Source organism: Lipotes vexillifer, unplaced genomic scaffold (assembly GCF_000442215.2).
Source record: "Lipotes vexillifer unplaced genomic scaffold, Lipotes_vexillifer_v1.1 scaffold71, whole genome shotgun sequence".
In the NCBI taxonomy this organism is placed as follows: domain Eukaryota; kingdom Metazoa; phylum Chordata; class Mammalia; order Artiodactyla; family Lipotidae; genus Lipotes; species Lipotes vexillifer.
The window spans coordinates 4,751,351-4,777,064 of record NW_006793703.1 but is presented as its reverse complement, the minus strand read 5'-3'; the positions used below and the strand labels follow the sequence as shown (position 1 = coordinate 4,777,064).

Sequence of the window (25,714 nt, the reverse complement as noted above, 5' to 3'; positions counted from 1 at the left end):
ACGGGCCCAGCCGCTCCGCAGCATGTGGGATCCTCCTGGACCGGGGCACGAACCCGTGTCCCCTGCATCAGCAGGCGGACTCTCAACCACTGCGCCACCAGGGAAGCCCCTCACACTCTTTTTTAATGTTAGGTTTTTTCATCTTAATGTTAAAAGACTCTCCCATCAGTTTTATAGGTGCTTTTCATGTATACTCCTATTTTCCGTACTCCACCCCACCTCTCGCCAGCACTGGTGAGAAGAGGAAGAGTGAAAGGGTTAGAATCTTAAATTCAATGGCTTTTGGTACTTGACAATGATAGTAAAAAGTATGCAAAGACTGATTGGCTGAGATGAATGTGTAAAAAACAGTATTTATGTGAGGGGTATCTGGGGAGCTGAGTGGCTGTCTCACCCTACCACATTCCCATGTTGTTCTTGTTTTCTGTGATCTAAAATATTAGAGTCACCTTTGCCTGTCCTTAACCCACTAAATCTAGTCTGTCTCCCCCTTTCACTACCCCAGGAAAAAAGAGGAAGATTTACAGACCTACTGGATGCTAAATATTTACGGACCACATTACAGATCTGGGTCATATGGTAAGAATGGTATTATTTCAAAGCTAGGTTTAAATAAACAAGCATTTCAGTGGGAGAAAGCCCACTGAAGTAAATCCCTTCTGAGTGCTCTGGGGAGAAAACACAAGGCAGACACCAGCAATGCTTTATCTTTCTGCCACCAACCAAAAAATAGATATAAAATAACAATATAAAAAGAGAAAGAAAAAACATCCAAATCATCTACAAACAGTTTTAAAATTTTTCATCTGAGTGTATGAGCTCTGTACTAACCTTTTGCAGCCTGGTCTCTTCCCTCACCACATTCCAGGAACTGATCCTTTGAGGTCACTGATAATCAAATTCAAAGGAATAGACTCAGTGGTCCTCTCTATGCAGCCATGACCTTGAGTAAGCAAAGATTTTCTAAACAGGACACAAAAAGTGCTAACTCTAAAGGAAAAGATTGATGAGTTTGCCTACATTAAATTAGGAACTTTGTGTCCTGAGAAATCATGAAGAGCCTGAAAGGTAAGCCACCAACTGAGAGAAGAAATTTCCAATATATATGTCCAACAAACTATATATACATGTTCTATATATTATTAATTAATATATATTTCTATTATATAAGTTTTTTCAACAAGAAAAACATACACAACCCAGTAGAGAAATAGGCAAAAGACTTGAACAGGCACTTGACCAAAAATGTGTATCAAATAAACATACGAAAACATGTTCAACCTTAAAGTCACCAGGGAAATGCAAATTAAAACCAAATGAGACACCATTACAAATCCACCCAAATGGCTAAAATTCAAAAGACTGGGGACTTCCCTGGGGGTGCAGTGGTTAAGAATCTGCCTGCCAATGCAGGGGACATGGGTCTTCTCCCTGGTCCAGGAAGATCCCACATGCCGAGGAGCAACTAAGCCCGTGTGCCACAACTACTGAGCCTGTGATCTAGAGCCTGTGAGCCACAACTACTGAGCATGCATGCGACAACTCCTGAAGCCTGCACACCTAGAGCCCGTGTTCTGCAACGAAGAGCAGCACCCGCTCGCTGCAACTAGGGAAAGCCCGCATGCAGCAACAAAGACCCAATGCAGCCAAAAATAAATTAAAAAAAAAAAGTTTGAAAAGATAACTTTAAAAAAAATAAAAAATGAAATTAAAAAGAGTGATCATGTTGGGAAGGATGTAAAGTAACTGGAATTTTCCTGCACTCCTGATTGGCATTCAAATTAGTACAACCACTTTGGAAAACTGTTTAGAGGTGTCTATTACAGTTGGAAGTATGCATAGCCTATGGCTCGGCAATTCTACTCCTAGATTTATACCCGACAGAAATGCATAGTAAAATAAAATAGTATTATATTATTTGTAACGGCTCCAACTACAGACAACCCACATGCCCATCAACAGGTATAATGGATAGATTCTGTTATATTCATAAAATAGAATACTACACAGTAATAAAAATGAGAAAACTGGTGCTCTGCGCTCAACATGGCTGAATCTTACAAATGTAATAATGAGCAAAGAAAGTCAGACACACAAAATACATATTATGTGGTTCCATTTATAGAAAGATTCAAAACAGTAGAAACTAATCTATAGTGTTTGAATTCAGGAAACTGGCTGTCTATCTGCCTTTCCCAGATATAATCACTAAAAACAGGTTGGCATCTCCTCTTGAGACTCTTTAATTTTTAAAATACTCTTTTAATATTTGGGGAATTCCCCGGTGGACCAGTGGTTAGGACTCAGTGCTTGCACTGCCGTGGCCTGGGTTCAGTTCCTGGTTGGGGAACTAAGATCCCGCAAGCTGCGTGGTGTGGCTGAAAAAAATATATACTTCATATTTGGAAATTAAGCAAAAATAATATTAAAGCTACCTTAATAACAAGGAGAAATATTGTGATTATTGTCTTCCTCTTAAATATTTCATTATGAGAATTTATAAATGCACATGAAAGTAGGGAGGATACCATGATGAACCCTGATTTACTCATTGCTCAGATCTGACAATCACTGATGTCTACCCATACTTACTTCAGCTGTTTCTTTTCTGTTCTGACGTATTTTCAAGCAGGCCCTAGACTTCATGCCATTTCATCCCCAGACACTTCATTAAGAGTCTCAACTGCTTGAGGACATTTTCTTAGATGATTCCAATCCTAAAATCACACCAACCACATTAACAATCATCACTTTAATATCATCCACTATGCAGATCATATGTGATTTTCCTTGATTGTCCCCATCTGTCTTTTACACGTGACACGTGTCTTTTACAACCATTTCTATGAAAATGAGAGAGGCATGAGGGGGGCTTCTGGGAGGCTGATATTTTCTTTTTTTTGGCCACGCAGCTTGTGGGATCTTAGTTCCCTGACCCGGGATCGAACCCAGGCCCTCGGTATTGAAAGCACAGGGTCTTAACCACTGGACCGCCAGCGAATTCCCCTGATATTCTTTTTCTTGACTTCTATATAGGAACTTTTCTGTATGTTATATTTATATCTCAATAAAAATATCTGTTAAAGAATAGACAGAAAAAAAGATAGTAAGAAAACATCAAGCAAAAGCAAAAACCTTCCATAGCTTCATGGCGTCCGAAAGGCAGAATTCTAAACATGATGCCCAAGAGTTCCAACACCTGGGGATTCAATCAAACACTAATTTGGATGTAGATGTGAAGGGACTGTAGATGTAATTAAGGTTATGAGCCTTAAAATAGGGAGAGTATCCTGAATTAGGCAGGTGGGCTCAATATTATCGCTTGAGTCTTTAAAAGTAGAGAAATTTCTCCAGCTGGAATCAGAGATGCAGCAGAAGAGAAAGCGCGAGGTGAGGTCGAAGGAGAGCTTCAGTGCATGAGAAGGACGCAACCTGCTGTTGCTGGCTTCACAGACAAGGAATGAAGGAAGCCTGCAGAAGCTGAAAACCACTGGTCAACAGCCAGCAAGGAAATGGACACGAGTTCTACACCCCCGTGCAGCTGGATTCTGCCAACCATCTGGGTGAGCTTGGAGATGGATTCTTCCCCAGAAAGTGGAGCAGCCCTGACTGCACCGTCATTTCTGCCACGTGAGACTCCATGCAGAGAAGTCAGCCAGAGCTGCTGAACTGCTGACCTCCAGAACTGTGAGATACTCACTGTTCTAAAGCGCTGTTTGTGCTAACTTGTGGCAGCAGCTGCAGAAAACAAACTGTTGCGGAGTCTAAGCTCCTACTGCTTGCCACATGGCAGGCCAAGAAGAGACAGTGTGTTGGGGCGAGTAATATCGACTTTATTCGGAAAGCCAGCAGACGGAGAAGATGGTGGACTAAACTCTGTTTTTTTTTTTTTTGCGGTACGCGGGCCTCTCACTGTTGTGGCCTCTCCCGTTGCGGAGCACAGGCTCCGGACGCGCAGGCCCAGCGGCCATGGCTCACGGGCCCAGCCGCTCCGCGGCATGTGGGATCTTCCCGGACCGGGGCTCGGACCCATGTGACCTGCATCGGCAGGCGGACTCTCAACCACTGCACCACCAGGGAAACCCTGGACTAAACTCTTATAGAACCATCTTAACTTGGAAGAGAATTCAGGCTGCTTTTATGTTAAGGGAAAAGGGGAAGTGGGAGGGTTCAGGATTAAAGGTGGGCTGCAGACATCCTGGAGCCACCTGGCCTTCAAGGGAAGCATAACATTTCTCTGTTGTGCTTTTGCTCACAAGGCTGCATCACGAGGCTCCTGCAAAACTTCAAGTCATGAGCAGTTATTTTTACTTTACCACACTTATCTCTGCTTATTTGCTAGCTGAAAACGAACTTATCTACAAATAGTAGCCATAACTAACCCAGGACCACCTGGGATGGGAACTTTCTTCAGGGAACTTAATGAGCTGTTTGGGCACAAGCAACATTTCTCTAATATTTAACTCTTTATGGTCAGGGCTACAGTACATAAGCTGTAGAATGAGGGAGACAGTCTCAACGCAGTGTTAGTTCTGTTCTGCCTCTTAACAAAATTTCTTCCTGGCCTGAGGGGTCCTCCCCCACCTAGTTCCATCCTGTTTTTTCTCGCAAATGCATTTCCCACCGTACAGCCTCCGCTGAAGGCCACCCCCTAGTATCCCCTTGAAACGTGTCCCCACTTTCCACTCCCCTCCCCTCCTTCCACCTGAGAAGCTCTCCCCGCTTCTCCCCACCTCTCACGGTGCTACCCCTCCTTCAGGACTGGTGACAGCCTTTCCTAATGTCCATCTTTTCTTGCTTCCAGGCTGGGCATCTCTTTCGCCTTCTACGGGGTCATCCTGGCCGGTGCGGAGCTGCTGGAGCGGGACCTGGCCTGTGGCTCGCGATCGGAGTCTGAGGCAGTGGTGACCGTAGGGGTCTCGGGGGAGAGCCCGAGCCCCTGCCACTGCCAGGTGTTTGCCCCTTCTGACTACCAGACCATGATTATCAGCACCATTGGCGAAATTGCTCGTAAGTATCTCTCTATTGGGGTGGCTCTCTGTTTTGGGTGGGGGATGTGCAACTCAGAGTCTCAGAAGAGTGACCTGTCATACACTTGACCCCTGCCTGGTAGAAACGGACGAGTCCCCAGATCATGCTGAGGTGTCTCCAGTGCGGATCCGTGTGGGGGGAAGTCTGGAGGAGTGCAGCTTTGCATTAGCGCATGTATCAATTCTAACATGCATTCCCCTACATTGTAACGTCTCTGAAACTGGGATGTGTCTCACAATGGCATGTTAGATTTCAGTTGGAAGCACTGTTTCTGCTTTAATAGACATAAAATAATGGTACTTAAAAATCAATGGCACCTTGAATTTGAAAAAGAGTATAAAACACTTAAAATATAGGTCTAGGGGCTTCCCTGGCGGCGCAGTGGTTGAGAGTCCACCTGCCGATGCAGGGTACACGGGTTCGTGCCCCGGTGCGGGAAGATCCCACGTGCCGCGGAGCGGCTGGGCCCGTGAGCCGTGGTCACTGAGCCTGCGCGTCCGGAGCCTGCGCTCCGCAACGGGAGAGACCACAACAGTGAGAGGCCCGCGTACCGCAAAAAAAAAAAAAAAAAAATAGGTCTAGCAAGTTGGCGGTTTACAATAGACCTGCGTGCTGTAATAAGCATCCTGGGCGTAAAATATCCTTCATATGCTCCAGTGCTTGTCGTTCTCGGATCCCCGTGGGAAAGGCATATTGAAGGAGTCATGAAGTTGATGACAGTGTGACTGGGTCTTGGCTGGAATACGCATGACGTTTGGATTAAGTTGCTTCTTTCTGAAATGACAGGGAGGAATCCATGCCATTGTTAATAAATGCCACTTGCTTTCAAGGTTCTGAAAATTGCCTTTGTCATTTTTTTCCCAGTGAATCCTGGGCATTAATTTCCTGGGAACACGGCTGAGCCTTTCTTTTACCATGGGATGCACAGCTTTGTTTGCCCTTCTCCTCAATATTTGCACTTCAAGGTATTCGCTGTCTGGTTGCTTTAAAGCAATCTAGTTTTGTGCAGTGGTTTTAAAATGAGGTCTCCTGACCCATGGCCTTCAGTGGAGGTTAGGGGCAAGTCCCTTTCACCAAGAGAGTAGAGTACAGGCTGCTTGTTTGAATAGAATGATCAAACAAGCCCCCCGTACCTGCCCCTGCCCCTCCCCTCTCCCTCCTGAGCAGGTCCATCTTCAGCACTCACAGGACATGGGCACCGGCGTGGGAGTATTCCGTTCGCTTACCAAGATATTTAGGATCTTTATGCAAAGCTTCCTGGAGAATGGAGACTCTGGTTGTTTACCAAATGATCTGCACTGTTGTCAAGATAGGGATGTAGACAGCATACCTGTGGTGGGAAAATTCATTGCACTCTGAATTTGTGACCCTGGAGTGGGCCTCATTTCTAATATATGTGACTTATTATGCAAACTGTCTGTACCATTTTCCAAGGGTGGTGGCAGAGGTGTGCTTATCTTGGGGGGCTGGGCTGGAATGGCACACTCTGGGGGGACAGGATTGAAGGATTGAGTCTGGCTTTCGCTTTCGGACCCCACCGTCAGGCCAGCTGAGGAGCGGCCCCTCCCTCGGGACCTGGTCTTCAGGGATGTGTGTTGGCATCCGTAATGTCCTGGGATCGGGGCCCCGGAAGGCCCTCCGTGTCGCCTGTGGTAACGTCTTGCTCTGGTTCCCTAGTGCCGGTCTCATCGGCTTCCTCTTCATGCTGAGGGCTTTGGTGGCGTCCAACTTCACCATCTATATTTACACCGCTGAGGTTAGTTTTGGGGAAGGGGTTGGTTCCATCAAGGTGTGCGAGGTGAGCTACTTAGAGCAGGTGTTTGTCTATAGATCACGCATCCCTGGCTTCTGTTGACTTTTGATGATTTTTCTAGAAACATCCTATTAAAATGACACCAGAAGATTTGATGTGGCCTTTCTCCTGCCCCATGGGGTCTAGTGAAAGCCAGTCTCTGAGAAGAAAGATAGGACCTACTCCCTTTCTCACTAAACTGCATCCATGTAAAAAACAACTCTTGCCCTCATACCATGCTTCCTGAAGAAATAGGGACAGGGCCCGGTACCTGCATGTTGCTGATAAAATGTAAAACACCCTATTTCTCCCTTTTTAAAATTAGAATGTATTTTTCACCTTCATGCTTTTTGAAAGGTCACATCCTACTCTGTTGTTTGTTGTAGGTAGCTTAAATTCGAATATAATAGTGATTTATTCTTAATTTATTGAATTACTGTATCTACTCAATATATCACTTCTGAGGAGCTTCTCAGAAGCCACCACTTTAAAGAGCAAATATTCCTAGAAATAAGCAATATCTGAGTAGGAAACTTAGTATTTTAACTGGTTTTGCCTTTCGTTGAGCCGGAGAAAGTGGTGCTATAGGGACTGCTAAAGCTGCATTCATCTTCATCTTGGGAAACGTAGAAGTCTGTTTAGAATACAGGTGACATATCAAAACCACAGAGAAAAAGATTCTTTCCCCCCTCACGTAGATAAAAATAGGAAATTATGACGCATTTGACATATATGTAGTATTTCATTTAGTTCCATTAACAATCTTCTAGAATTATTGTGAATTTGTGAACTTAAAAGTCTATGTGTATCGTGGTGTGCCTCTAAAGTTATATTTGGAATATTCAATTTAACACATTTTGGGATGTGTTCATTTAAAGGGTCATCCCTAAGTATTTTTCCCCTGATACTTATTGCTTAAAAAAAAAAGATGTGTACCTGAAGTTGCTTGTCTTCTGTTATTTCATCTCCTAGAATTGTCAAAAATGAACAAAAATAATTGATATTAGAGCAAAGATCATCTGTGTATCTGAATCCATTGTTTTCAATAGCCACTAGCCTCATTTTCTAGAAAAAGAAAAAGTCTCTGTGAAAAGGCACTCCACCCCCAGACATTCTTATAAATATAGCAGTGCCCCCCAGGGCAGGAAAGCGTCTTGTTTTTTGCATTTGGCAGATGGTGGCTAATACGATGTGGCCAAGTAAAGAGGCCACGTGCTTTGCTTCAGTGAACTGATGAAAACTGATCAGTATTTATAGCATTAAGAGAAAATTTTCTAAAATTAAAAGAAGCATTCTTTCATATATTCTCCCTAAAATCTTCTTTATTAAATACTATTTGCTTATTTATTAAGAACTCTGAATCAGCGAAGTACAGATTAATGAGGTTTTACTATAAATGCAAGAAGGTTGCAGCAAGAAAGTAGACTGTGCCGTAAGATGTTACAACACAAACACGGTGAATGGGGTAGCATGTATGTGGCGCTCTCGTCAATTCTTTTCACTGTATCTGTATTAAAGATTTGGTTGGATTGTTATTATTTGGGGAGTATTTCCTTTCCATTCAGTAGAACCACCTTTATATGTTTATAGCTCTAAAGTGGAAATCTTCTGTCTGACTGCAAGTACCTTTCTAAAATTACGTTTGGAATATTAAACACCTATTTTGGAATTTGCTCACTTAAAGGATAATTTCTAAGTGTTTATTTTCTGATATTGTTAAAATTCAAAGTTGTATACCTGAGAAAATGAACATCTTCTATATCCTGTATATCCATATAGAATATTTGGCCTTTTATGTATACTGAAGCCTGACCTGTGGAGGGAAGGGCAGAGGACTTGGGAGAGAGGGGTTTAAGCTAACTGATGCTTTCTACGCTTCTCCACTCCAGGTCTACCCCACAACGATGCGCGCTTTGGGGATGGGGACCGGTGGCTCCCCATGTCGCATTGGTGCGATGGTGGCGCCATTTATATCCCAGGTACAGCCCAGTGGTCTCTGTAGGGAGGATGTGTCTAAGGGAGGTGGGGAAAGAGGGACCTGGCTCCCTTCAGGTTAAGGGTTTAACCAAGGGTTTGTTTACTTGAGTTTCCTTGAGGTGTTGTTTTCCCATTGTCTGGTTAATTTGGCTGGGAAAAGAGGCTAAATTAATGCTTCCAGTCTTCCAGTCAACCGCATGTATTGCATTGCATGCAGGGTTTAGATTTTGCTGGACATTGTTGGGGAAGGATGCAAAAGACATGGATGACACAAGGAGCTGGGGCAGCTGAACTACAGTGAGCTCCAACCCTGACACTGTCAAGGGTGCAATCGAAAAACAGCACAGAAGTGCAGGGAGGCTGCACCAGGGTGCAAGGATGTGGCCCTGGGCAGGTTAAGTCCAGCATTTGGACAAACCAGGCACAGGCTGGGAGAAGATCCAGGGGTGATCTGGACCGTTGGATGGGCCCTGTTTCAGGAGAGAAACAGAGGCAGATATGGTGCTCCACATGGTCATGGTTCCTCAGAGGGCCAAACAGCTTGCCCCTCTGCCCTGATCATCCTCTTTTGGCCACGAGAAATGGAAATCCACCTGAGCTGGCTGCAGCCAAAGACAAGAGTGAGGCTGGGCCCTGGGTGGGCCTGATCCAGGCAGTGAGGGCTGTCAGGGACCCAGGCTCTGTCCTCCTCACGTCTATCTGGGGCCCAGGGTCACTGAGCATTCAGGCTGTACTCCCTCAAGACCAGTGTGCTATACTTGTCCACGGACATGACCGCCCCACAAATCCCAAACATCTATCCTTAGTTCCAGGCACCAGAAGACACCAAAGTACTCTCTGCATCCCAGAAGGATGCTCTCTCTGGCATCTCAATGGTCAGGCCTGGTCAGTTGTTCATAGTTGAGCTAAATCAGTTGTGGCCAAGAGTCAGGCTTATGGATGAATGCAACCTGGGAGGGGCAGTTTTCAGAGAAAGGGGGTTGACATGGGCTAAACAGACTGTAACGTGTATTTCTTATAATTTAATGGGATTTTGCTACCACCCTTATTAAAACTATTTTGGGAATATTTTGCCTACTTAATTAAAAATCAGGGCAGTTTTGGTCTTGCAGTTTTGCTTTTCACAGTTCTTTTGCACTTATTATTTCAGCATGTTCAGAAAAGAACATAATGGTGAAAGGCAGCAGTAAAATATTGATCCTATTTCTGGATGATCAGACCGAGGTAGAGTTTATTTTCCAAGCTTTAATTAGGAATAGTCTCTTGGTTCTCAACCACTTGGAACATTTTCTCTGGGCATTTGTGGGCATTTATCTTTGAGGTCACCCTGCTTTTGGTGACTTTGTGGACCATCTAGGACCAGGTCTCCTGGGGCATAGGGCTTTGTTCTGCTTAGCATCCTTCTCGGGCAGTTCTCAACTCTTCACAGTGAAGTCACCCAACTTTCTATGCCCCCCTCATCTGTAAAATGAATATAAACAATAGCGCCCACTTCTCAGTATTACATGAGATTAATACATACAAAGCACTGAGCCCAACATTTGGCACATAGTGAGCCCAACATTTGACACATAGTAAGCCCTCAATAAGTGTTAGCTAATAACCATAACGGTGATCAACAGCATCAAGGCCAAATGCTAAATATTCAAATAAGAGTATTTCTGTTACTGAGAAATATTTAAGTCCAGTTGAGTTATTTCAATCACTATGCAATTGGAATATTTTGCTTTCCTCACCAGGTTTAGGATGGGAAGTTAGAATCTGGGAAGCTTTGTGTTTGCTCGTAGAATATTTGCCAGCTGCTCCAGGTAGACAGGAAAGCTTGGTGACACTCTCATGAGCTCATCAGTCAGTGTTCCCTTGGACGCGGTTCTCAAGCTTCAGTGCATATCAGAGTTACTAGGGTAACTTGATACTGTGAAGATTCCTGGACTTCACCCAGAGATTCTGATTCTGTATATGGGACCATCACCTACAGTTTTAGCCGGAATCCAGAGTGAATCTGCTGCTATTGGTCTGGGGACCAGTGAGAAGTGTGGCCATCAACAAGGAAGCTGACTTTACTTTCACTTAATTCTCCTCTTCCTTCCCTTCCCACTCCCCTTCCCTTTCTCCTCCTCTTTCTTTTGTCCTTCATTTAGGAACTTATTTTGGTGACTCATTCGACAAGTCGTTTTCAGGGAAATTCTCTACAAATTCTACAAACTGCCTCTTTCACAGTTTGGCAGTTAGAATGCCAAAAAGGACTCCATAAGCTACAATCTATATTTGATAGAGTAGAAGCAAGAATTTATAAGGGAATTCCACACTTGCACTGCAGGGGCCGGGGGTTTGATCCCTGGCCGGGGAACTAGGGTCCTGCATGCCGCGAGGCACAGCCAAAAAAAAAAAAAAAAAAAAAAAAAAAGAATTTATCCCAGTTCAACATTCAACCAGCATTTATTGCACACTTACTCTGTGCCTGACATTGTTCTCTTTATTTATAGCAGTAAATAAGCCAGACCAGGGTCCAGTGGTGTGCTGGAACTGGCCTGCGCTGGCTTGTGAAAGCTGATTGTTAAATTTTCAGGAAATTACCTTGCAAGCTAGTTGGTGTCACGTTGTAGCTTGAAATTAGCACGTGGTGGTTTTTAATCCCATGGCCACAGGCAAATGCTACCATCAGGACTGTTTCTAGAAAGCCTGTTAAACATTTCGCAGCACACCGCCACAAGATTCCTGCTCTCAAGAGGCTTACTTTCAAGTTGGGTACTTTACAAATATGCACAAAATTAAGATGATTCAAATTAATTATTTGCATATCCTGTAAAGCACTCAACTTGAAAGTATGTTGGGAGGCACTGATAATGAGTGAAAGGGATGACAGGCCTTCCCCCCACCCCCTCTTTTGGCTCAAAATTCCTTTACTGAAAGATAAATTGAATTAAAATCTATACATTCCATGAGGGACAGGCCTTTTTAAAAGACAAGGTTTCATATAGCCAATATTTTAGAGTAACTATAAATGGAGAGTAGCCTTTAAAAATTGTGAATCACTGTATTGTACACCTGCATGTAACTTATGTAATAAAGTACATCAACTGTACTTTGATTTTAAAAAATTATAAAAAGAGGCAAGGCCTCTCTGAGTAGGTGACTTTGGAGTTGAGACCTGAAGTATAAGAAGCTGACAACTTGTAAAGGGTAACAGCATTTCAGGTGGGATGACATCTGGTGCGAAGTCCTGGGGATGGGAAGAGCTTGGTGTGTTCCCGGAATAGAAGATAGCTGTGATGAGCAAAGTGCAGAGAAGTGCAGGGAGAGAGTGTGCCTTGCAGGCATACTTTGGATTTTTTTTTCCTTAGGAGGAGTGGGAAGTAATTGAAGGGTTTTAAGCAGTGTCGTGATCAGTTTTGCAATTTACAAAGAGCACTGTGGTTGCTGAAGAGTGAACTGGCAGGGGATTGGGAGAGGGCAAGGGGGGGAACGAGCTTATCATAAGACTCTAATTTCACATCGCCATGTACTCAAATGAAAAGGGAGATTTCAGAATTCTGGAAAACCATTTCTCTTATAGAGGGAAATACTACGTGAAAAATTGTAATTTCTGCCCAGGGGGGAAAAAAAAATACTAGACAAGGATGAAAGACAAACCTTTAATTTTCAAGGGTTTGAATTGACAATTGAATTGTCACAGCTGAACAATGATTTTGTTGTCCTGTTGAATGCCTGACCTTCCTCAGAAGCATGGAAACAATGAATCAACGCATAAGATGATACACAGAACTTCACCAGTTAATGCGAATAAAAAAGCTATCCTTTTCATAGTTTCATTAGTGATTTCTAGTTAGCAGTAAACTTACTGTCCAAGATAAAGTCAGACACTAGTTAAAGTGGTAGGCACAGATTTTGATTAGTAATTATTGCAGTAGGGAAAAAGAGTCCAGTGTGAACTGAATTCAACTTTGGTTTGTATGGAGGTGACTGGTCTTTTTAAAGAGAGGAGAGGGAATAGGACAAGGAAGGTCTCAACAGAGAAAGGGAAGTGAAAATCGGCAAAAAGTGGTAAGAGGTTCCGATCTCCAGGTATCGATCGGAACAAACAGTAAGTGTTTTGGAAGCCTTGAGTATGTTCAGGTAGGCACTTTTAAGAGAGCTAGGGTCATCCGAGGGGTGTGGCTTTGAGCTGTTAGAAACTGTTAGTCTTTGTGCAAATCTTTATATACCAAGATAGAGGCCTAGGTGAGAAGCAGCTTAGAAAAGCCTGGCTAGGGTTTGGTCAAGGAGAAAGTTTTTGTCAGTGTCAAGTGTGGTTCATAAATACATTTGTGTTTGTTGTATTTTCAGTGATTTAAGAGATTTCCAAAGGCAATTTTGACCACGTGATTTTTTCTTCTTCCCCACTGAAAACACAAAAATTAAAAACTAGAAATAAAATTTTACTACACTAATATTTTACTGGAGATAACAAATATAAATATTTTAATGAAGCCCTTGCAATATATCTAAACATATGTACATATAAGTATGCATATACATTTTACTCAAATATGATCATAGTTATATACTTTTTATTTTTTTAATAGATATAAAATACTTTATTGGAATTCAATTGTTAGCATGATATTTATGGTAACATTATTCATAGGGTGATTCTTTCCACTTTAGTGAGATCTATTTTTATTTTAATTAATTTTTAAATTTTACTGGAGTATAGTTGCTTTACAATGTTGTGTTAGTTTCAGGTGTACAGCAAAGTGATTCAGTTATACATACACATATATTCATTCTTTTCCAGATTCTTTTCCCATATAGGTTGTTATAGAATACTGAGTAGATTTCCCTGTGCTATACAGTAGGTCCTTATTGGTTATCTATTTTATATATAGTAGTGTGTTTATGTTAATCCCAAGCTCCTAATTTATCCCTTCCCCGTTTCCCCTTTGGTAACCATAAGTTTGTTTTCAAAATCTGTGCGTCTGTTTTGTAAACAACTTCATTTGTGTCATTTTTAAAAATTAGATTCCACATATGAGTAATATCATATGATATTTGTCATTCTCTGTCTGAATTACTTCACTTAGTATGATAATCGCTAGGTCCATCCATGTTGCCGCATATGGCGTTATTTCGTTCTCTCTTATGGTTGAGTAATATTCCATTGTATATATGTACCACATCTTCTTTATCCATTCCTCTGCCTGGGGACATTTAGGTTGCTTTTATGTCTTGGCTATTGTAAAAAGTGCTGCAATGGACATTGGGGTGCAAGTATCTTTTCTTTTTTTAAAAAATTAATGAATTGATTTTTGGCTGAGTTGTGTCTTTGTTGCTGCGCGCGGGCTTTCTCTAGTTGCGGCGAGCCGGGGCTACTCTTCATTGCGGTGGCGGGCTTCTCATTGCGGTGGCTTCTCTTGTGGCAGAGCATGAGCTCTAGGTGTCCAGGCTTCAGTAGTTGTGGCTCGCGGGCTCTAGAGCGCAGGCTCAGTAGTTGTGGTGCGTGGGCTTAGTTGCTCTGTGGCATGTGGGATCTTCCCGGACCAGGGCTGAAACCCGTGTCCCCTGCATTGGCAGGCGGATTCTTAACCACTGTGCCACCAGGGAAGCCCCAGGGGTGTGTGTATCTTTTCGAATTATGGTTTTCTCTGGATACATGCCCAGGAGTGGGATTGCTGGATCATATGGTAGTTCTATTTTTCGTTTTTCACGAACCTCCATACTGTTCTCCGTAGTGGTTATACCAATTTATTTATTTTTATTTTTTAAATTGAAGTATAGTTGATTTACAGTGTTGTGTTAATTACTGCTGTACAGCAGAGTGACCCAGTTATACATATGTATACATTCTTTTCCATATTCTTTGCCATTATGGTTTATCACAGGATATTGAATATAGTTCCCTGTGCTATACAGTAGGACCTCATTGTTTATCCATTCTATATATACAAGTTTGCAGCTGCTAATCCCAAACTCCCAATCCATCCCTCTCCCACCCCCTCCCTCTAGGCAACCACCAGTCTGTTCTCTATGTCCCTGATTCTGTTTCTGTTTCATAGATAGGTTCATTTGTGTCATATTTTAGATTCCACATATAAGTGATATCATATGATATTTGTCTTTCTCTTTCTGTCTTACTTCACTTAGTATGATAATCTCTAGTTGCATCCATGTTGCTGCAAATGGCATCACTTCACTCTTTTTTATGGCTGGGTAGTATTCCGTTGTATATATGTACCACATCTTCTTTATCCATTCATCTGTTGATGATCATTTAGGTTGTTTCCATGTCTTGCCTATTGTGAACAGTGCTGCTATGAACATAGGGGTGAATGTATCTTTTTGAATTACAGTTTTGCCTTGATATATGCCTGGGAGTGGGATTGCTAGATTATATGGTAATTCTATTTTTAGTTTATTGAGGAACCTCCATACTGTTTTCCACAGTGGCTGCACCAATTTACATTCCCGCCAACAGTGCAGGAGTGTTCCCTTTTTCTCCACACCTCCTCGAGCATTAGGTACTCCCCTCTACGTCTATTATCTGGAGAGATTTTGTCATAAATGGCTGTTGAATTTTGTCAAACGCTTTTTCTACATCTATTGAGGTGATCATACGATTTTTATTCCTTAATTTTTTTTGTTTTTGTTTTTTTGTGTTTTTTTTTGCGGTACGCGGGCCTCTCACCGTTGTGGCCTCTCCCATTGCGGAGCACAGGCTTCGGATGCGCAGGCTCAGCGGCCATGGCTCATGGGCCCAGCCGCTCCGCGGCATGTGGGATCTTCCCGGACAGGGGCATGAACCCGTGTTCCCTGCATCGGCAGGCGGACTCCCAACCACTGCGCCACCAGGGAAGCCCCTGGCTGTCTTCTTTGGAGAAATTTCTATTTAAATCTTCTGCCTGGGACTTCCCTGGTGGTCCAGTACTTAGGACTCTGCATTTCCAGTGCAGGAGGCACGGGTTCAATCCCTGGTTGGGGAACTAAGATCCTGTGTGCAGCGCAGTGCGGCACCTCCACCCCCATTAGATCTGCTGCCCATTTTTCGATTGGGTTGTTTGTTTTCTTGACATAGAGCTTCATGAGCTATTTGTATATTTTGGAGATTAATCCCTTGTTGGTTGCTTTGTTCACACATTATTTTCTCCCATTCTGTGGGCTGTCTTTTTGTTTATGGTTTCCTTTGCTGTGCAAAAGCTTTTAAGTTTAATTAGGTCCCATTTGTTTATTTTTGTTTTTATTTCATTACTTTAGGAGGTGGATCAAAAAAGTTATTGCTGCGATTTATGTCAAAGAGTGTTCTGCCTATGTTTTCATCTAAGAGGTTTATAGTGTCCGCCCTTACATTTAGGTCTTTGATCCATTTTGAGTCTATTTTTGCATATGGTGTTAGAGAATATTCTTTTTTAAATTATGTATTTATTTTAACATCTTTATTGGAGTATAATTGCTTTACAATGGTGTGTTAGTTTCTGCTTTATAACAAAGTGCATCAGCTATACATATACATATATCCCCATATCTCTTCCCTCTTGCATCTCCTACCTTCCCACCTTCCTTTTTAAATTTTAAAAAATTTTTAATTTTTGGCTGCATTGGGTCTTCATTGCCGTGTGAGCTTTCTCTAGTTGTGGCGAAGGGGGGCTACTCTTCACTGCGAGCAAGGGCTCTAGGTGCATGGGCTTCAGTAGTTGTGGCTCGAGGGCTCTAGACTCAGGCTCAGTAGTTGTGGTGCACAGGCTTAGTTGCTCCGCCTCACGTGGGATCTTCCCAGACCAGGGCTCGAACCCATATCCCCTGCATTGGCAGGCAGATTCTCAACCACTGTGCCACCAGGAAAGTCCCATTAGAGAATGTTCTAATTTCATTCTTTTACATGTAGCTGTCCAGTTTTCCCAGCACCACTTATTGAAGAGACTGTCTTTTCTCCATTGTATATTCTTGCCTCCTTTGTCATAGATTAATTGACCATAGGTGCATGGGTTTATTTCTGGGCTTTCTATCCTGTTCCACTGATTTATATTTCTGTTTTTGTGCCAGTACCATACTTTTTTGATGACTGTCGCTTTGTAGTACAGTCCAAAGTCAGGGAGCCTGATTCCTCCAGCTCTGTTTTTCTTTCTCAAGATTGCTTTGGCTCTTTGGGATCTTTTGTGTTTCCATACAAATTTACAATTTCTTTGTTCTTGTTCTGTGAAAAATGCCATTGGTAATTTGATAGGGATTGCATTGAATCTGTAGATTGCCTTAGGTAGTATAGCCATTTGACAATATTAACTTTTCCAACCCAAGAACATGGTATATCTTTCTATCTGTGTCATCTTTGATCTCTTTCATCAGAGTCCTATAGTTTTCAGAGTACAGGTATTTTGCCTCCTTAGGTAGGTTTATTCCTAGGTATTTTATTATTTTTGATGCAGTGGTAAATGGGATTATTTCCTTAATTTCTCTGTCTGCTCTTTCATTGTTAGTGTATACAAATGCAAGAGATTTCTGTGTATTAATTTTGTTTTTTTAAAGTTTTCTTTTTTAAAAAATTTATTTATTTATATTTACTTTTGGCTGTGTTGGGTCTTCATTTCTGTGCAAGGGCTTTCTCTAGTTGGGGCGAGTGGGGGCCACTCTTCATCACGGTGCGCGGGCCTCTCACTGTCGCGGTCTCTCTTGTTGCAGAGCACAGGCTCCAGACGTGCAGGCTCAGTAGTTGTGGCTCACAGGCCCAGTCGCTCCGCGACATGTGGGATCTTCCCAGACCAGGGCTCGAACCTGTGTCCCCTGCATTGGCAGGCAGATTCTCAACCACTGAGCCACCAGCTCTGTGTATTAATTTTGTATCCTGCAATTATACCAAATTCATTTATGAGGTCTAGTAGTTTTCTGGTAGCATCTTTAGGATTTTCTATATATAGTATCATGTCATCTGCAAACAATGACAGTTTTACTTCTTTTCCAATTTGGATTCCTTTTATTTCTTTTTTATTCTCTGATTGCTGTGGCTAGGACTTCCAAAACTATGTTGAATAAAAGTGGTGAGAGTGGGCATCCTTGTCTTGTTCCAGATATTAGAGGGAATGCTTTCAGTTTTTCACTGTTGAGAATGATGTTAGCTGTGGGTTTGTCATATATGGCCTTTAGTGTGTTGAGGTAAGTTCCCTCTATGCTCACTTTCTGGAGAGTTTTTTTTTTTTTTATCATAAATGGGTGTTGAATTTTGTCAAAAGCTTTTTCTGCATCTATTAAGATCATAGTTTTTATTCTTCAGTTTGTTAATGTGGTGTATCACACTGATTGATTTGTGGATATTGAAGAATGCTTGCATCTCTGGGATAAATTCCACTTGATCATGGTGTATGATGCTTTTAATGTATTTTTGGATTTAGTTTGCTAGTATTTTGTTGAGTATCTTTTGTGTCTGTGTTCATCAGTGATTCTGGCGTGTAATTTTCTTTTTTCGTAGTATCTTTGTCTGGTTTTGGTATCAGGTTGATGGTGACCTCATAGAATGAGTTTGGGAGTGTTGTTCCCTTTGGAATTTTTGGAAGAGTTTCAGAAGGATAGGTGTTAACTCTTCTCTAAATGTTGGATAGAATTCACCTGTGAAGCCATCTGGTCCTGGACTTTTGTTTGTTGGAAGTTTTTAAATGACAGTTTCAATTTTACTACTTGTGATTGATCTGTTCATATTTTCTATTTCTTCCTGGTTCAGTCTTGGAAGTTTCTACATTTCTAAGAACTTATCCATTTCTTCTAGGTTGTCCATTTTATTGGCATAACAGTTGCTTGTCGTAGTCTCTTATGATCCTTTGTATTTCTGTGGTGTCAGTTGTAACTTCTCCTGTTTCATTTCTAATTTTATTGATTTGAGTCCTCTCCCTGTCTTTCTTGATGAGTCTGGCTAAAAGTTTATCAATTTTGTTTATCTTTTCAAAGAACCAGCTTTTATTATTTATTTATTTATTTTAAAAATTTTCTGTATGTATTTAATCTCCAGTCTCGTTCAACTGCTACACAGTCTTTGTCACACATTTAACAGATATTTATTGAGTTTCTACTATGTACCAGACTATGTGCTAGAAGAATTCAGACACATTGATTTGATTGATTAGATTTCAAAAAGCTTAGAGTACAGTGGACATCCAAAGGTTTGATATACATAAAACTTCTTAATAAGGCACCAGTATTCTACAATTTTTTCTCAGTTTCTAAATTTGGAGTCTTTTTTTTTTTTTTTTTTTTTTTTGCGGTACGTGGGCCTCTCACTGTTGTGGCCTCTCCCGTTGCGGAGCACAGGCTCTGGACGCGCAGGCTCAGTGGCCATGGCTCACGGGTCTAGCCGCTCCGCGGCATGTGGGGTCTTCCCAGGCCGGGGCACGAACCTGTGTCCCCTCCATCGGCAGGCAGACTCTCAACCACTGTGCCACCAGGGAAGCCCTGGAGTCTTTTTAATACTTGGGGAATGACCAAATTAACCAATAGCACTATGATGCTGAAAGCACTTACATTATAAAAAATATACACAATTATGCTGTAATTTATTATAAGGCAAATATGCAGGGCATTTGCTTAATTATTATTTTAATAGAGTACTTTGTCCATTTAGGGAGTTAAATTTAAAATGTCATGATAAAATCATAATTATGACATTTAGGTAACCTCACCTAAACCTATAACTTCAAATAAAATCAGTGACTCCCAAATGTGTATTTTTGGCCAACAGCTTGTTTCTGAGTTTCAGAAACTTGAAACCAATGCCCTGCTATACATTTCTACCTAGGTATCCCTCAAGTACTTCAATTTCAAAAGGTTCATATATAAACACAATATTTTCTCTTATAGAACTGCTTTACCCTCAGTACGTTTTAGATTAGTTATTCATCCCAGTCCCAAGCGTTAACCTAATGCCTTGCTTCATATTTTTTTTTCACACACACACAGTGTATTTTATTTTTACAAGAGATAAATAAACTGACACCAAGCATTGTAAATGGATGACCACAACAAAAGCAACAGTGACTGCAATTAGCAAACACGAAACACACTCATACTATGTCATAATATTGACGTTCAGTCCAGTAATCCTCCACTGTAACAGCTCCTTTACTTTGCAGTGAAAACCGATTTGTATATTTTTTGCCTCTGAGTCCTTGTGGGATTTTTTTTTATTATTCAAACAAAGTCACAAAAATTATAATCCTCATCAGTTCACTCAGTCCCATGCATTAATTTTTTCATCTTGATCTTTTGTTAGCACTTTTATGAATTCATCAGTTTTCCATTAGAGTTCTGAAAATGCTTATTCATTCAGTTCAGCCGTAGTCAGTTACCAGAAACCTGTACTTGTCAGAGTCTTTTCCATGAATTCCTTGAAGATGAAACCCTTTTATAGGAACATTTTTGCAAAAGCATCGGAGTACACCCAGAACTGTCTGTAAATGACAAAAGACTTAAAAATGACCACGGTTAAAGATTTGATGAAAGTTCATAATAATGCAGTTGACAAGGAAATTTAGTTATTTCTGAGATATACATTTTAAAATAATAACTTGAATTATGACTTATAACATTATACCAGAACATATAAGATTTTTAGAAATTTCATGTAATGTCTGAAACATTTATATTAATATATTTCCATACAAATAACCCAAAGAAAGTTTAGTATTAGTTGTATTTTTTGTTTCTTTTTTTATATTGCAGGTTCTTATTAGTCATCAGTTTTATACACATCAGTGTATACATGTCAATCCCAATCTCCCAGTTCGTCCCACCACCATCCCCACCCCACTGCGGTCTTCCCCACTTGGTGTCCATATGTTTGCTCTCTACATCTGTGTCTCAACTTCTGCCCTGCAAACCGGTTCATCTGTACCATTTTTCTAGGTTCCACATACATGTGTTAATGTACGATATTTGTTTTTCTCTTTCTGACTTACTTCACTCTGTATGACAGTCTTTAGATCCATCCACGTCTCAACAAATGACTCAATTTCGTTCCTTTTTATGGCTGAGTAATATTCCATTGTATATACGTACCACATCTTCTTTATCCATTCGTCTGTCCATGGGCATTTAGGTTGCTTCCATGACCTGGCTATTGTAAATAGTGCTGCAGTGAACTAGGGGCATGTGCCTTTTAGAATTATGGTTTTCTCTGGGTATATGCCCAGAAGTTGGATTGCTGGGTCATATGGCAATTCTATTTTTTGTTTTTTAAGGAACCTCCATACTGTTCACTATAGTGGCTGTATCAGTTTACATTCCCACCAACAGTGCAAGAGGGTTCCCTTTTCTCCACACCCTCTCCAGCATTTGTTGTTTGTAAATTTTCTGATGATGCCCATTCTAACTGGTGTGAGGTGATACCTCATTGTAGTTTTGATTTGCATTTCTCTAATAATTAGTGAGTAGAGCAGCTTTTCATGTGCTCCTTGGCCATCTGTATGTCTTCTTTGGGGAAATGTCTATTTAGGTCTTCTGCCCATTTTGGGATTGGGTTGTTTGTTTCTTTATTATTGAGCTGCATTAGCTGTTTATTTATTTTGGAGATTAATCCTTTGTCCGTTTGCAAATATTTTCTCCCATTCTGAGGGTTGTCTTTTCGTCTTGTTTATGCTTTCCTTTGCTGTGCAGAAGCTTTGAAGTTGCATTAGGTCCCATTTGTTTATTTTTGTTTTTATTTCCATTACTCTAGGAGGTGGATCAAAAAAGATCTTGCTGTGATTGTGATTTATGTCAAAGAGTGTTCTTCCTATGTTTTCCTCCAAGAGTTTTATAGTGTCCAGTCTTACATTTAGTTCTCGAATCCATTTTGAGTTTATTTTTGTGTATGGTGTTAGGGAGTGTTCTAATTTCATTCTTTTACATGTAGCTGTCCAGTTTTCCCAGCACCACTTATTGAAGAGACTGTCTTTTCTCCATTGTATATCTTTGCCTCCTTTGTCATAGATTAGTTGACCATAGGTGCGTGGGTTTATCTCTGGGCTTTCTATCTTGTTCCATTGATCTATGTTTCTGTTTTTGTGCCAGTACCATATTGTCTTGATTACTGTAGCTTTGTATACAAAGCTTTGTATACTATACAGTATAGTCTGAAGTCAGGGAGTCTGATTCCTCAAGCTCCGTTTTTTTCCTTCAAGACTGCTTTGGCTATTCGGGGTCTTTTGTGACTGCATAGAAATTTTAAGATGATTTGTTCCAGTTCCGTAAAAAATGCCGTTGGTAATTTGATAGGGATTGCATTGAATCTGTAGATTGCTTTGGGTAGTATAGTCATTTTCACAATATTGATTCTTCCAATCCAACAACATGGTATATATCTCCATCTGTTTGTATCATCTTTAATTTCTTTCATCAGTGTCTTATAGTTTTCTGCATAAAGGTCTTTTGTCTCCCTAGGTAGGTTTATTCCTAGGTATTTTTGTTGTTGTTGTTGCAGTGGTAAATGGGAGTGTTTCCTTAATTTCTCTTTCAGATTTTTCATCATTAGTGTATAGGAATGCAAGAGATTTCTGTGCATTAATTTTGTATCCAGCAGCTTTACCGAATTCATTGATTAGCTCTAGTAGTTTTCCGGTGGCATTTTTAGGATTCTCTATGTATAGTATCATGTCATCTGCAAAAAGTGACAGTTTTACTTCTTTTCCAATTTGGATTTGGATTTTATTTCTTCTCTGATTGCCATAGCTAGGACTTCCAAAACTATGTTGAATAATAGTGGTGAGAGTGGACATCCTTGTCTCGTTCCTGATCTTAGAGGAAATGCTTTCAGTTTTTCACCATGGAGAATGATATTTGCTGTGGGTTTGTCGTATATGGGCTTTATTATGTTGAGGTAGGTTCCCTCTATGCCCACTTTCTGGAGGGTTTTTGTCATAAATTGGTGTTGAATTTTGTCAAAAGCTTTTCCTGCATCTATTGAGATGATCATATGGTTTTTATTCCTTAATTTGTTAATGTGGTGTATCACATTGATTGATTTGCATATATTGAAGAATCCTTGCATCCCTGGGATAAATTCCACTTGATCATGGTGTATGATCCTTTTAATGTGCTGTTGGGTTCTGTTTGCTAGTATTTTGTTGAGGATTTTTGCATCTATATTCATCAGTGATATTGGTCTGTAATTTTCTTTTTTTGTAGTATCTTTGTTTGGTTTTTGTATCAGGGTGATGGTGGCCTCATAGAATGAGTTTGGGAGTGTTCCTTCCTCCACAGTTTTTTGGAAGAGTTTGAGAAGGATGGGTGTTAGCTCTTCTCTAAAAGTTTGATAGAATTCACCAGTGAAGCCATCTGGTCCTGGACTTCTGTTTGTTGGAAGATTTTTAATCACAGTTTCAATTTCCTTACTTGTGATTGGTCTGTTTCTATTTTCTGTTTCTTCCTGGTTCAGTCTTAGAAGGTTATACCTTTCTACGAATTTGTCCATTTCTTCCAGGTTGTCCCTTTTATTGGCATGGAGTTGCTTGTAGTAGTCTCTTAGGATGCTTTGTATTTCTGCAGTTGTCTGTTGTTACTTCTCCTTTTTCATTTCTAATTCTGTTGATTTGAGTCCTCTCCCTCTTTTTCTTGATGAGTCTGGCTAATGGTTTATCAATTTTGTTTATCTTTTCAAAGAACCAGCTTTTAGTTTTATTGATCTTTGCTATTGTTTTCTTTGTTTCGATTTCATTTATTTCTGCTCTGATTTATGATTTCTTTCCTTCTACTAGCTTTGGGTTTTGTTTGTTCTTCTTTCTCTAGTTCCTTTAAGTGTACAGTTAGATTGTTTATTGGAGGTTTTTCTTGTTTCTTGAGGTAGGCTTGTATTGCTATAAACTTCCCTCTTAGAACTGCTTTTGCTGCATCCCATAGGTTTTGCATCATCATGTTTTCGTTGTCATTTGTCTCTAGGTATTTTCTGATTTCCTCTTTGATTTCTTCAGTGATCTGTTGGTTATTTAGTAACGTATGGTTTAGCCTCCATGTGCTAGTGTTTTTTCCATTTTTTTCCCTGTAATTGATTTCTAATCTCATAGCGTTGTGGTCAGAAAAGATGCTTGATATGATTTCAGTTTTCTTAAATTTACTGAGGCTTGATTTTTGACCCGAGATGTGATCTATCCTGGAAAATGTTCCATGCACACTTGAAAAGAAAGTGTAATCTGCTGTTTTTGGATGGAATGTCCTATAAATATCAATTAAATCTATCTAGAATCAGCTTTTAGTTTCATTGATCTTTTCTATTGTGTTCTTCATCTCTATTTCATTTATTTCTGCTCTGATCTTTATGATTTCTTTCCTTTTACTAACTTTGCGTTTTGTTTGTTCTTCTTTCTCTGGTTGTTTTAGGTGTAAGCTTAGGTTTTTTTATATGACCTTTTTCTTGTTTCCTAAGGTAAGATTGCATTCCTATAAACTTCCCTCTTAGTACTGCTTTTGCTGTGTCCCATAGGTTTTAGATCATCATGTTTTCATTGTCATTTGGCTCTAGGTATTTTTGGATTTCCTCTTTGATTTCTTCAGTGATCCATTGGTTGTTTAGTAACATATTGTTTAGCCTCCATGCGTTTGTGTTTTTTACAGTTTTTTTTTTTTTTTCCTGTAATTGATTTCTCATCTCATAGCACTGGGGTCAGAAAAGATGCTTGCTGTGATTTCTATTTTCTTAAATTTACTGAGGCTTGATTTGTGTCCCAAGATGTGATCTATCCTGAAGAATGTTCCATGTGCACTTGAGAAAAAAGTGTATTCTTCTGTTTTTGGATGGAATCTCCTATAAATATCAATTAAGTGCATCTGGTCTAATGTGTCATTTAAGGTCTGTGTTTCCTTATTGATTTTCTGTCTGGATGATCTATCCATTGATGTAAGTGGGGTGTTAAAGTCCCCCACTATTATTGTATTACTGTTGATTTCTCCTTTTCCGGCTGTTAGCATTTGCCGACCCCTGCCTTCTCAGGAGGTCCTCCAAGACCCGCAGGTAGGTCCAGCCCAGGATCCTATGGAGTCACTGCTTTGTGTTGGGTCCCAGTGTATTTGAACCCTTGTGAGTGCTCTCCAAGAGTGCAGTCTCTGTTTGCCCCAGTCGTGTGAAGCTCCTGTGTTCAAGCCCCACTGGCCTTCAAAGCCAACTGCTCTGGGGCGGTTCCTCCTCCCAATGCCAGACCCTCAGGCTAGGGAGCCTGACATGGGGCTCAGAACTCTCTTGTGGGAAAATCTTTGTGATATAATTATTTTCCAGTTTGTGAGTTGCCCACCCAGTGGGTATGGGATTTGATTATGTCATGAAAGCACCCCTCCTATGGTCTTGTTGTGAATTTTTTTTGTCTTTGAATGTACAGTATCTTTTGTTGGTGGGTTCCAGTCTTTTCTGTTGATTGTTGTTCAGTAGTTAGTTGTGATTTTGGTGCTTTCAGGAGAGCAGGTGAGCTCAAGTCCTTCCATTCCACAATCTTGTCCGGAATCAAGGGGCTGCTTTTAGTTTGGATGCTTGCTGCCTCTTTCATCAGTGTGTGCTGGCCGTTATCCACTTGATATTGGGTGTGCAGGTGTGGTGGCTCTTGTGCAGTCCTAGGATGGTGGGGGAAGCACTTGGCGCCTGCTTGAAGGTCTCATAGTGACAGCTGTGGCCAGTGCACTCCCGGGACAGCAGGGGCAGGGCTTGGCACCTGCTCGTGGATATCCTAGGGGTGGCTGTGGTCCGTACACTCCAGGATGGGAGGGCACTGCTTGGCAGCTGCTCACATGTCTCATTGTGGCAGCTGTAGCCAGTGCACTTCTGGGACAGCAGGGGCAGGGCTTGGTGTCTGCTTGTGGGTTTCCTAGGGGTAGCTGCAGTCCGCACACTCCCGGGATGGGAGGGCAGTTCTTGGCACCCGCTCACAGGTCTTGTAGCAGTGGCAGTGCCTTATGCCCTGCTCCTGTTGGCAGTGTCCTGTTGCTTGAGAATGCTTGTAGGGA

General features: G+C 41.1%; 1 protein-coding gene across 1 annotated transcript in view; it reads left to right on the top strand.

The window, feature by feature from the left end:
• The window catches only part of SVOPL (SVOP like), a 77,759-nt gene that overhangs the window by 26,345 nt on the left and 25,700 nt on the right, over window positions 1-25,714 (top strand). The window contains 5 exon segments of the mRNA XM_007466659.1: window positions 506-579; window positions 4,805-5,030; window positions 5,896-5,996; window positions 6,709-6,787; window positions 8,713-8,802. Of these exon segments, the coding sequence (XP_007466721.1) occupies window positions 506-579; window positions 4,805-5,030; window positions 5,896-5,996; window positions 6,709-6,787; window positions 8,713-8,802 (570 nt within the window).